Source organism: Zeus faber (genome assembly GCF_960531495.2).
Source record: "Zeus faber genome assembly, chromosome: 8".
In the NCBI taxonomy this organism is placed as follows: Eukaryota; Metazoa; Chordata; class Actinopteri; order Zeiformes; family Zeidae; genus Zeus; species Zeus faber.
In genome coordinates this window covers 27,958,545-27,971,301 of record NC_137195.1, presented here as the reverse complement: position 1 = coordinate 27,971,301, position 12,757 = coordinate 27,958,545, and the positions used below count along the sequence as shown (strand labels likewise).

The 12,757-nt window shown below is 43.8% G+C and overlaps 1 protein-coding gene across 1 annotated transcript in view; it reads left to right on the top strand.

The window, feature by feature from the left end:
• The window catches only part of LOC307234379 (CUB and sushi domain-containing protein 3-like), a gene marked incomplete at both ends in the record, with an annotated part of 277,445 nt that extends 269,093 nt beyond the window's left edge, over window positions 1-8,352 (top strand). Inside the window, 7 exons of the mRNA XM_080006075.1 lie at window positions 603-782; window positions 1,631-1,696; window positions 2,830-2,988; window positions 4,446-4,558; window positions 6,269-6,356; window positions 7,610-7,751; window positions 8,193-8,352. Coding sequence (XP_079862201.1) covers window positions 603-782; window positions 1,631-1,696; window positions 2,830-2,988; window positions 4,446-4,558; window positions 6,269-6,356; window positions 7,610-7,751; window positions 8,193-8,352 — 908 coding nt within the window. The remainder of the gene's footprint in view (window positions 1-602; window positions 783-1,630; window positions 1,697-2,829; window positions 2,989-4,445; window positions 4,559-6,268; window positions 6,357-7,609; window positions 7,752-8,192) is intronic.
• Between the last annotated feature and the right edge of the window lie 4,405 nt (window positions 8,353-12,757).

Here is a 12,757-nt window from a genome sequence, read left to right as displayed (position 1 = left end):
CTTGGTAGCATAAGAAAATGCTTAATGTTGTCAATAAGAGGCTGGTGTTTTCCGAAACATGACAGTAAAAGGCTTTTGTCTCTGAGTTCTTTTTCCACTAATGTTGATATAATCTGAAAGCTATCCAATAAAGCAAACTTAAGCCACCCATATCGGCAAGGTTAGCATATATTAGTCAGTGTGCTTCTAGAAAATGCCAATACATTAATTCAATTCAAGGTGGTTAACACTAACCTTGCTCGCTCACACACTGTCACAGTTAAGTAATTAAGAAGATAACTGCTGAAGTAACTCCTAACACTACAAACACTCCACTCTGATTATGATGCATCCAAATCGAAGCCACAAATCTGTAATATGATTTCTGGTCATCATACCATTTGCAGAGTTTTTCTGAAGAAGAGTAAGAGTCTTGTGCTTCTGGCTAGGGGCATGTACCCCCACCAGCAGGGAAGAAAGAATGTCCTGGACTGACACATTCCTTGGGGAATGGATGTGTTTTTTTGCGTGCGTGCGTGCGTGTGTGATTGTGTGGTAAACAAGTACACAAAATGATGTCTCCGGGTCTTTTACTCACTTGTCCGTCCTGTTTGTGCCCCCAGCCCACTCCTGCAAGCAGCCGCGCAGTCCGGCCAACGCCGACGTGGTGGGTCTGGACCTGCCGTCCTACGGCTACACCCTGGTGTACACCTGTCAGTCTGGGTACTTCCTGTCCGGGGGGTCTGAGCACCGCGTGTGCCGCTCTGATGGCAGTTGGACCGGCAAGGTGCCCGTCTGCAGAGGTAAGAGCTGGGCCAGAGGGGTTTATGGGGCAAAGCAGAGGATGGGGGGTGGAGGTTTAATGACTGGAACAGCCTGTGTGTGTGTGTGTGTGTGTGTGTGTGTGTGTGTGTGTGTGTGTGTGTGTGTGTGTGTGTGTGTGTGTGTGTGTGTGTGTGTGTGTGTGTGTGTGTGTGTGTGTGTGTGTGTGTGTGTGTGTGAGAATTGAAAGATGAGGAAGGGTGGTTTTAGTTGGAAGAACAGATCTTTAGCGGTAGTAAACAGGTGTGGGGGCCCTCTTAATCCTGTTTTGCTTCAATATTTGGCACGATATGTCATAGATATATATTTCCATAGATATTGCCAATTATTTTCTTATTGCCATTTTTTGGGGGGTTTATTTTATTGTTTATTGTTTATTGTTAGCTTTATTGTATATTGCCCTTATTCTATTTCTATTCTTATTACTTTATGAGCCTTGCCAAGTTTTTAATGTGAGCTGCTGTGATACCGCATTTCCCTCAGGGGATGAATAAAGTATTTATCCATCTATCAATCTAGATTGGATTCGATTAGATTCCATTTTATCGTCCGTCTGTGCAAAATTTAAACATCTGCCTTATATAGGGTGTCTATATCTAGTAAAAATCACTTTACTCTCCAGGGCTTGTGGCGTGCTTGTCAGAATGAGTTTGGTTTTTGACTCCTTGCCATTCTGAAAATGTTTTCATGGTTCGAATTCAGCCGGGCCACGTGGGTCTGTTATGTATCAAACTGAGGAGATGTGTATAAAAATGAGTATATTTTCATGACGTCCACGGGGGTGTAGGTGTTTGTTGTTGTGACGCACATACTGATATTCGCCCCGCAGTTGGCTCCAAATCGCACGAGAAAACAGTCAAGCCGATGCCAGGGACGCCGAGCCCCAAAATCAACGGTAAGCATCGGCAGTTTATACGTTGGTTACTGTGTCCTTTGCAGGTCCGCCTTCCTGTACCTCGCCTGTGAAAGCACTGATGCGTACAGGTTTTAAAAGATATTACCACTGAATTGGCACATTTTTCCTTTGCTATTTGACTAAATTTGATTGCTGTGGATTTCATGGCTCTCAGCTCAGAGGTGGAATGTGAATGTTTCAGTGATGCAAGAAGTTCAGTCTCAGGCTGCCTTCCATGGAAGTCAAAATATACTTGTAGGTATACTGTAAATGATGACAGATAGTACAACCGGCACCTCGAAATTGCCGTGAAATTCTCTCATTGGTTTGTCTGGGGTCGTTTTCTCCTCTGCCGTTAACAAAGAGAAGCTCTTTTGAAAATGGCCAAATTGAGTTTAAACGATTCCAATAATTAGCACTAATATATGCCGCTCACGTCAACGAGCGAGATGACTGCGATGCATGAAAAATCACGTCTGGAATCTGTAGCTTATAAAATTAAATAAGCGCATCATTCAATTTCTGTACAAATAACAGATCCAATCTGAGGTTCTGAGGGAAAATTGACAAAATTATCAATTATTATCAATTACGATCACATTGTCATCCTCTATAAACAACGTCATATTATGCAAAATCATTAAAAATATTTAATATTCAATATCAGCAGTCATTTAGGGGGGTGGGGGTGTGGGTGTGGTGGGGCGGGGGGGCACAGAGCTAATTACCAGATAGCTGTATGGGACCAACCATTTAACCTGTAATAAATTACAGCATGTTTAAAGTGGGAGGGGTGGGGGACATCAAGGTTATACATAGAGCTAGTTAATAGGAATGATAATTAAAAGGTATAGTTCTGATGTGTCTTGTTATGATTTATTTTTAGCGGTGCTTGTTTCAGCTCTGTTGCACAGCTAAGATTAAGCAGAAATGGCATGTTCTATCTAAGCTTACCCTATTGCAAGGTAATTAAGAAGTAATTTATATTTAGTCCTGAAACCAATTGGCTGCCATAGTTTTCCACCTTACTTTCAAACTTGTCCCTAATTAACGTGAGTCGCCACCGTCTGGCTTCTGAGACAAGATAAGATTTTTCTGAAGGTCCACCCCCCCCCCCCCCGTTCCCCACACAGTCCCCGACGACGTCTTCACCCCGAACTTCCTGTGGAAGGGCTCCTACGACTACAAGGGCCAGAAGCAGCCCCTGACTCTGACAATCACCAGCTTCAACGTCACATCGGGGAAAGTCAACGTGACTCTGACCGACAGCAACCTGGAGTTTCTCCTCTCCGGTGAGTCACCCAGAAATCCTCCTTCTTCCTCCTCCTCACTCCTCCTCAACCACACGTGTCACTTTCATTTCTTTTTTTTGCCGAGCACACCTCACGTCAATCAGTCAATCAGGCAGTTGAGCGGACTTAACCGGCCTCTCCCTCTTTTCCTTTCCTCGCCTTCCACTCTGCCTCTTTCTCGCCATCTGTTCACCATATTGCTCCCTCCCACTGTCTTTACACAGAGAGGAGGAGAGGGAGAGAGAAACAGAGAGAGAGAGAGAACCGGCACAACATGTGGTGTAGTGCAGGGTAGTGTGGTGTAGTGTATACCTACTTCTTTTTCAGTCAGCATTGCGTATACCCACTTCTAAATCCCCTCTGATGCGCATCATTCAGTAGTGTCCTGCAATAAACCAAATCATGCGAGACTGTCTGAGCACATGCTTTGTTCCCCTAAAACACCCACTAAGTAGAGTATTTTCACATAAACAGTGGCTAATTATGTAGTTGTCTTACCCTATAGTTTGTAGGCCAGTATTGAGATTGATTGCTCTTCTGTGGCTATTGGTAATTCCATAATGATCCTTACTCCCTGAAGTCAAGGAGCAGAAGTTAAATGACAGTTTTCAAATATGACTGGCCCATTTTTGGGTGAACAAACTATTCAAGAGTATTCTTACATTTCGCTGTTTATAACACGGACGTTTATCCTTTGCTGGACGGGCCTCTTCAAAAACAAAATTTGGGGCAAGAATGTAAAACATACCCACTTTTCCAGGCACCACTGCACCACTGGGCACAACACAATGGCAACGATTCTGAAAAGGTCTGTCGGCTCTCGTTAAATGAGTGAGTCAAAACAAGCCCTTCTGTTCCATTTGTTCCATTCGAGAGAGAGCGATCAGCAACTTTCCGCCTCTTCGAACTTCGAGTACAGATAGAACAGAGAACTTAGAGTAGGTATCAATATTTCATTGTAGTAGCGGGGCGCGGTTTGGTGGTCTGCTGCAGGGGCGTGGAGGGAGCAGTGGCGCCCAACGTGACAAGACTGTCTGTTGCGTGGTCCAGGTTGGATGAATGGACAAGAGGGTTCAGGTACAGTCAGGCTTTCTTGTCCTTCAAAAAAGTCTCCACAAGAAACCAACTGAAATTCACTGTCTTCAACACCTCTTTTCAGTGTGTGCTGTGGTCAGGACCCAGCCCCAGTAAAAAAGATAAGAGACAGAGATGAGACACATGGCGGTTTTTAAAGCCTCTGTCAGTAGTTTAACTACACACAGCTGAATTTGCTGCTGGTTGAGCCACTGCTCCCTCCACCACCACAGCAGACACCATACCACGATCATCTTTTGGGAAATCGATGTAAGATATATGAAAGTACAATTTCCTCGCCAGCTATTTGATCCTTCCCTTCTCCTCTGGTTAATTTTATTAAGTTCACTGTTGATTCTGCCTCTGCGCCCACCCCCACATAGGAGTGTACAAGAGCCAGGAGACTCGGCTGACGCTCCAGCTGTACCAGGTGAGAGCCAGCGCTCACAGCTCCTTCAGCAGGATCACAGAGGAGACGTGGGCAATGGATGGATTTGTGAGTACACACACACACACACACACACACACACACACACACAAACAAAGAAGACATTTTTGGGAGAATCCGGCCAAAAAAATGACCCTCATTGACTTTTGCAGATGGTTTCTCTTTTTTTTCCTCCTCCTAGTCTGACAGACAAGTAGATTATCGGGGACAAAAACAGGTTGGAGCTATTTTGTTGCCAGCAAACCGTCTCTGACAAAGCCGGGGCCATTTCCCTCCCCGGCAGTTTACTTGTCGTGTTTGGTGTGTCAAAAAGAAAATAACAGAAAAAAGCCCTGTAATTATACCCTAAGTGAGGAATGAATAGGTGGCGGTCAAGTAGATGCAGGTTTCGGGGTTTGTTTTGTCGTTGTTTCCTACCTGTTTTCTTTAGTATGCTCAGCGGTTACAGATTCACTAATTTTGCAGTTTGCGGGTTATGGGTGTACACATGTGACTTCTGAGGGATCTGTAGAACAACCATTTAATGTTTTCTTTTTCTTTTTTCCCGCAACCAATGGCCCATCAAAACAATGTTTTACTGAACAAGAGTATCACAGACAGTGGCTGTGGTAGTTCTGCCTACCACATGCCACTCAAGGGGCATTGTCAGGGCCCTGTGGCACAGAGACACAGAAGACGATGGGTTGTAGATGTCAGTTTATTGTAGAGAGGAGGCTAGGTGGAATTAGCCAGGAGCAGATAGAACATGTCATGACAGAGCTCCTATCCTGCGTGTGTGTGAGGATGGGGGTTTTAACCTGCTGCTCATTAGCCCAACCAGCGAGCAACAGATATGCAGCCACCCTGACCCAATCACCTAGATCCAGGTTAGGTGTGGCTGCTCAACCAGACCATCCCCACACCACAGTGGCGTAACATGATAGTGATTGGCCCCGGTACAAATACTGGGGCCCAGTGGCCGCTCCTAGCAGCCCCTGGGCCCTGGTGCAGCTGCACTGTTTGCACAGACCACTGTACTGTACATCACAGAGCTTATTCACGTTGATCGTAGCACAATTGTGAAAGAATTTCACTTCAACTTTTCAGCAAGGTTCAGTGTCTTCGTTTCATTGAGGATCCCTCAGATTGCAGCTTAATCGTGGCATGTATCAGATATCACGCAGAGCTACATTTAGGAATACCTGCAGCCCAATTCAACTATTACTTAACCTTTTTGCTCATACTGGAGAGAAGTGTGTTGGCCTGACTAGCCAGAACAATAGGCACATTTCTAACTTTTCTGAAAGGACATTCATCACAGACTAAGTTATTGGACAACTTATTGTTTAAAATTGAAGGTTCACGTCTCACTCCACTAATTGCGCTGCTCTGTGGGAAAATAGAATTCGCAACTCCAGTTCATGAAAATATATTTTTAATGCCGTATTGGTGGCAAAAACACACCCAAACATATCCTTTCATTGGAGTTAGAAGTGCATCCTGTATAGGAATCTCCAACTACTAACAAGGTGTGACGGGTGACTGCATTCCCAATGAGCTACTGTCAGCGTGGTGGTGGTGCTTCAAAGGGGTAAAGGTGTCATGTCTGAACCGAACTATCAAATAGTCTGTTGACTAACTCATTAATTATACAGAATGTGGTGTTTTTTGATGTGGCAAAACCAGCGAGACACTGTTTATCCACTTGGTAGAAACACAATGTTTATTTTGGTGTTCTTTTGTTTTGATCAATCTTGTTTTCTGGGGTTCTTTTGGTAGGTCTCTGCCGAGCCTGAAGGGGGCAGCTACGTTTTCCAAGGCTTTATCCGGGGCAAAGACTATGGGCAGTTTGGACTGCAGAGACTCGGTACGTGTCCTTCTTTTTCTCTCTAAACAAGGCCTCCACTTCCAATAGTATTCAGTCCTACAAAGGATTTACCAAAGAATAAGAAAACTGACTTTTAACCCTTGGAGGCTAATCCATTTCTGCTGGAAACGTCAACTTTAATCTCTGATTTTAGACAGCCCTGAAATTATGTCTGTCACTTAGAGTCAAATCAGATTCTCTTAAAAAGCCGGCCAGAGTGACACTTGAAACATGTTATCCCCCTCCATTCTTTGCTTCAAGGAACAGGCACGGTCCTCTTAAGAAGAACACAGTGGCCTCCTTCCCATGAGTCATCACTGGGCCAGGAATGGGTTTCGTTCAAGTCGCATTTTATGTAAATGTACACCAAACAGATAATAAATCAGAGAAAAGAAGCAATAAGTTTGAAGTATTTATGGAAAACAGGTGATGTGTGTATAAGTTGTTGTTTTCTTATCAATGGTGTTCAGTATCGACAGCACAGTTCAGCAGCGGCTCATTAAAACAGTCAGGAAGCGTAGAGTACACTCATTCCCTCCCACGATTCATCTTGCCGATTTTCGCCATCATCGTCATCATCCAGGTCATGGCTGCACTCATCTTCCAGCTGCTGCATCCTCCACCCGCCTCTTCATTTCCATCACCATAATTTTCATCTCCATCGTCTGCATCACTGCCAAATCACCAATGACTCCCCCGGTCCACCGCCGGACCTCTAGGTGCTGCTGCTGCCAGTCGGGAGAGAGTTTGTACTCGGGCTGTCCGTTGATTGATGGCTCCAGGGCGTCTGCGGACAGCCCTTCTGTGTCCCTTCCCCGTGCAGGAGTCCCTGTTCGGGTCCCACTGTGACAGTTTTGCCTGCCACACGCCACCCAAGTGGCATTTCAGGGCCCTCCTGCACAGAGACACAGACGGCGATAGGTTGTAGACGTCAGTTTATTGTAGAGAGGAGGCTAGGTGGAATCAGCCATGAGCAGATAGAACATGTCATGACAGAGCTCCTATCCTGCGTGTGTGTGAGGATGGGGGTTTTAACCTGCTGCTCGTTAGCCCAACCAATGAACAACAGGTATGCAGCCACACTGACCCAATCACCTAGATCCAGGTCAGGTGTGGCTGCTCAACCACACCATCCACACACCACACCACACGTGCGTCTCAGCCACTACAGCACGCTGCCTCTCCACCGCGTTTGTGCCATTTTATGTTCCTCATTGTCAATAAACCAGGCTTTCGGTTTTGGCTGTTTCCAGGTGCGAGCGTGAGAGAGAATGTGACGCTCTCTGACTCCGACACCACTGGCTCCACCAACAGCAGCTCTGTGGCCGTTGCTATCCTTGTGCCTTTCTTTGCCCTCATCTTCGCAGGCCTTGGCCTGTACCTTTACAAACAGAGGTAAGTCAGATTTATTTGCAAGCTGACCCCTCCCCATGCCCAACATTCCGTTGGAAACCGATATCACTTTACCAATCTACAGAATAAGTTTTGACAGATTTCTTTGCGCTTAATTGGCCGCGACTATAGCTTGAATTACATTAATGTAAATGTATATATTCTTCCCCTCAACCTATTTGAATGCTTTAGTGCGACCTCTTTGCATTCCAAATGCTTATTCTGCTCATTTTCTGGTGAACTTGCACAGACTCCCGATTGCCCATTTCATCAGTAGTTACATTTTAGCCTCATTTGTCCGCTTTGGCTGTATACCCCCAGATAAAGCCACAGATGTTTATTGGTTTGGAAAGAGGAGCCGGATAATTAGAATAGTGTCTTCCCACTAATTCACTACCTTAATTTATTTATTTTGTTTCCATGTTCTCCAACCCCACCCTCCAGGAAAACGGACAAAGCGCAGTACACGGGCTGCTCCGTACATGAGAATAACAACGGCCAGGCCACTTTCGAGAATCCCATGTACAACACCACCACAAAGTCTACGGAGGGGAAAGTTGTCCGCTTTGACCCCAATCTCAACACTGTCTGTACCATGGTTTGATGTCTACCAAGCAGGAGAGAGAGCCAGAGAGAGCGAGAGGGAGGGAGAAAGATAATGAGAGAGACAGAGGCAGAGATAGTGAAAACCCACATGCATTCATACATACATGCAGGATAAATATGTGTTTCTGACGGCACACACGGACACTGGTCAGAAGCTTAAAGCACACTATCTGCTTCAGCTGCGGCAGTGGAGGAGGTATAGGGGAGAAATGCGTGTTCCCCTTAGGTTTCTTTTTTAGATCTTCCCGCAGTTCAGTGAAGAGATTCGCTCCTTTCTTTACACTCTGTGAGTGTTGGCTTTATTTAAAAAAATAGGAAAATACCAAGCCTCCCGGCGTATATTATCCGCCGGATAAAGAGAGTAATTTATGCTCTAGTCGTTCCAGGCCGGTGGGACGTGTGACTTCACAATGCCAAAATAAAACATTTAAATGTTATATTTTTTTCTTTTTCTCTTTGCCACCCTGTTTGTTCTGCTTACTTTTGAAATTCTTCATTTTCCCCATTTGTAACGAATTGAGGAGGGGAGGTTGGTGTAAGCAGGTCGATGTGATGTGTGGAGTCCACACTAGGGGTGTTTGGAGGAATTCTGGGACCCGGAGAAGAGATTATGCAGGCACATTGTATGTTTAATGTTCTTTGGTCAATTATACCTCTTTATGGATATTATCTCCCACAGGCGAAACCCATAGCCGGGATTTAATTACTAAGTGCAGTATAAAGGTTATTGTGTATATATATATCTATTTTTTTTTTCCTTTTATTTATTATTATTACCGTTCTGTAATTTCCTAGGTCAGGGGTTTATCATCACAGTAGGTCAGAGGTTTATCGTCACAGTGTGCACAATGAATTTCAGTGCAAATTTGAGCTGTAACACAGTTCAACAGTCATTTTAATTTAATTTTTTTTAGCTTGAGGTGGCATCCCGTCTTCACCATAATTTATGAAATTAGAAAGATTTGGGTTTCAAGGATTTCCGCTCCATGCAGAGCTGCGGCAGAACGCCACAGCAACACAATAATATTGAAGGATTGGAGCAGGGGGCTGATCACAGCATACATTTTTAATTGGAGAATGGTTCAAATTTGGAGCAAAGGCTAATTCAGCCAGGCCACACTGAAGGACCTGGTTAAGGTTTGTACTGGGTTTTTTGTTTGAGTTTTTGTCACTAGGAATGAACATGCATTGTCTTTATGTCATAGGCACAGCGAGAGAGACCCCCCCACCCTTGGAGTGCAACAAATTTATTTTTATTTTTTGTACAAAATGTTCTTTGAAACAGCGCAGAAGCCAATGGGCGCAGTTTTCTTGCTTTTCTCGCTGCACATTTCAGCTTCTATTGGCACACATGTACAGGAGACAACACACAAGATTTGCACACTTAACGCCCGGAGCCACCGGCGGCGTCATCATCGCTGAAATGATGACGTCCCAGATTCCATTCATCGCATTTCTATTATTGCAGTGCCTTGAAAACTGTATGGGCATACCATTTTAAGGAAGACATGACATTTATTTTATTAGCAATTAATGTGCGTCAGTGTATCCACAGCGACGATGAGGACTGAACCCAGAGGATGTCCGCCCGTGCCGCTTAAGCGACGGAGGGGAAGCGCCTCGAAAAAGCAGCTCGTAATTCTGCATGTCGGCCAAAAGTGTTCCAGTATAGCAACTGCTGCTCGAGTTCCTCGCACCACTATGTTTATTCCCGTCACAGCTGTTACATTTTGTACATTTATACAGTTTTGATACCCAATGGCGTTTTCTTTTCTCTCCGATTTCTCGTGGTAATCAATATGTAATATATTTTGCAAGTTCACATTTCGTATTGAGAAGAATTAAGTCCAAGATGCTACAAAGAGGATCTTGCGCCTCGACCTGGCAAGAGATTAAAGGTACAATATGTAATTTCTGCCCGCGAGGGGTCTCTCAATCAAAACAACGACAAACGACGGAGTTTGATGAAGCCGTGAAGTAGCGTGGGATCATGAGAGTTGTTGTACACATACCCGTACATTTGTGCTTTATGGAGACAGAATGCGCAGCAAACGGCAATAAATATTTGTGCTACATTCAACAATACTTAATAGAGTTATAGTAGAGCAACACAAACAATAGTACAATACAATTGCTGGCTAACTTTAGCTCAAAGAGGCCACATTGACTGCTTCGGCCTGTTACTGCAATAAGTCAACGCTGCCATATTGGAACAGGCAAGATTGGACGGTAAACAAATACAAGTTCACGGGGGAGCTGCGGTTTTAATGGATAAAAAAAAAAGAAAAAATTATATTTCAGGTTGAGTAATGCAAACATTACAGTGATTTTTATCCTGGAAAACCGCAGCTCCCCCGTTTGCTTAACTTGCCGACGTTGACGTACGATTCAAAGGCCAATGCGCCGTAAAGGGGATATGACGCAATTGACAGGCTACCTAACAGATCGTTACCTATGTTAAAATTACAAATTTCTGTGGGTTTGACAACTATCGGAAACCTTTGGGATAATGTAAGTACATAACTCCACAAAATATACAACGTAGGTCATTTTAATGCGGAAAAGTTACATATTGTACCTTTAACCTGTACCTTCTTAAATGCACCACTCAGTGGCTATCCCGTTCAAAAATAAATTAAAACAGTATATATGTATATGTACATATGAAAACACTTTTGTAAAGAGATCTATCTATTTTTATGCAAATAAAGCATTTGTAAGTTATTGAATATGTTGTGTACATTTTCACATGTAAATGTCACGTAAGATCAAATAAAAATGTTTTGTATTTTTTCTTTATCTGAAATGTATAAATCCTTAATTTATATATAAAATATTAACTCTAGTGACCCTCCATGTTGGCCACTGTCTGTTATTGATAAAAGAACATTGATAGTGAGTGGGTGCTGTATCTGAGTACACAGTACATAGTGTTTTAAATTGAGGTTTCATAAAGCCAGCAGACTGTTCACACACTCAAGAGCTTGAAGCATTTAAAATCGAATTTATAAAGTATTGGATGACCGACACCCTGGCACTTAGCCCCTCAATATAAAACAGTGCAGTATGTGTTGATGTGTTTATGCAATATAAATAATGGGAGATTCTGTGTTGCAGTAGCAACGCATATTGTAGGACCTACTGCAGATCAGCAGCAAGTCACTGAATGATATTCTATCAGTGTTTGAGGCTCTGTGAAACTCCAACACAATTGATCCCGACAAAGATTTTAAATCAGTCAGACCAATGAGGATCCCACAGACGAACTTCAAACATCTGTGTACGACAGGGAGATGCAGTGACATGAAATATTTATGGAGCATTGGAAATGAGAGAAAGTCCTGATTCGGTGGAGGTGGGGGTGGGGGGGAGGCACCGCGAGTCTCCAACTCTCCCTGTATGATCGACTCTTTGTTGAAATGGATGGATATTTGCCATAGACTTGGCAACTTGGCATCATAAGGATGTGACAGATTGCAATCATACAACAGAATGGAAGAAACCAAATGGCAGGAATGAAAGGAGAAGAAATTATGAGCCGGCGAATGCAGGAGAAATGAGAAAATATGGTAAGGAGAAGGCATGTGCACGCACCGTGGAAATCAAATAGCAGGCAGCGAAATGACTGGAACGGGTTTGATGTACCACTCAGGTTAAGTATATACTTTAAAGCTTAAGCCAAGGATTTATTTATGGATTAAAAATATTTGCCGGGGGGATTTTCCATTGAAGTTACTCTGAAGACTTACAGAGCGTAGTTTTCCAAGACAGTGGTGATGTAGAAAGCATTTCCTCATAGGCCTAACAGAGACTTACAGCGCCTTTGCTATAGATAGATGTAACGAAACAAAAAAAGACACCAGTAGCGCCTTTCAAATGTTGTCTTGGCTCCTTCTGCGCCCAAGGACGGCATCATCACAGATGGAGCCCGTGTCTTGTTCACTCAAGGGCTTCACATAATCATGTTGAATTGGCCGTTTTGCAGTTGACCCAACAAATTGCTCATCTCCCATCATAGCAAACGGCCAATTTGGTAGCTGGGCTGGTCACTTGCTGACCACTAAGCAAAATCAATTAATTAATTAATTCATTCATTCATTCATTCATGTGTCTGCTTTTATGAGTCAGCAATGTTGTGGGATGTCATTTGACAAATGGTAGCCCCCCCGATTGCTTTGCACAATTTATCCAAAGCCACTTGAGGCCACTCCCTCACCGTTGGGATGGGTACTTCAAGTTGATGCAGCAGAACCTGAAAGTTACTTTTTAGTAGCTTTTGAAACTCCGAAACACGGATCCATTTAGTTTTCTTTCTTGCATTCATCCTTTAATTGACGAGTTATAATTGTGGTGTAAACTCGGCGATACCGCAGGGGCTGTAACCTCAGGTGACCTGGTGTTTT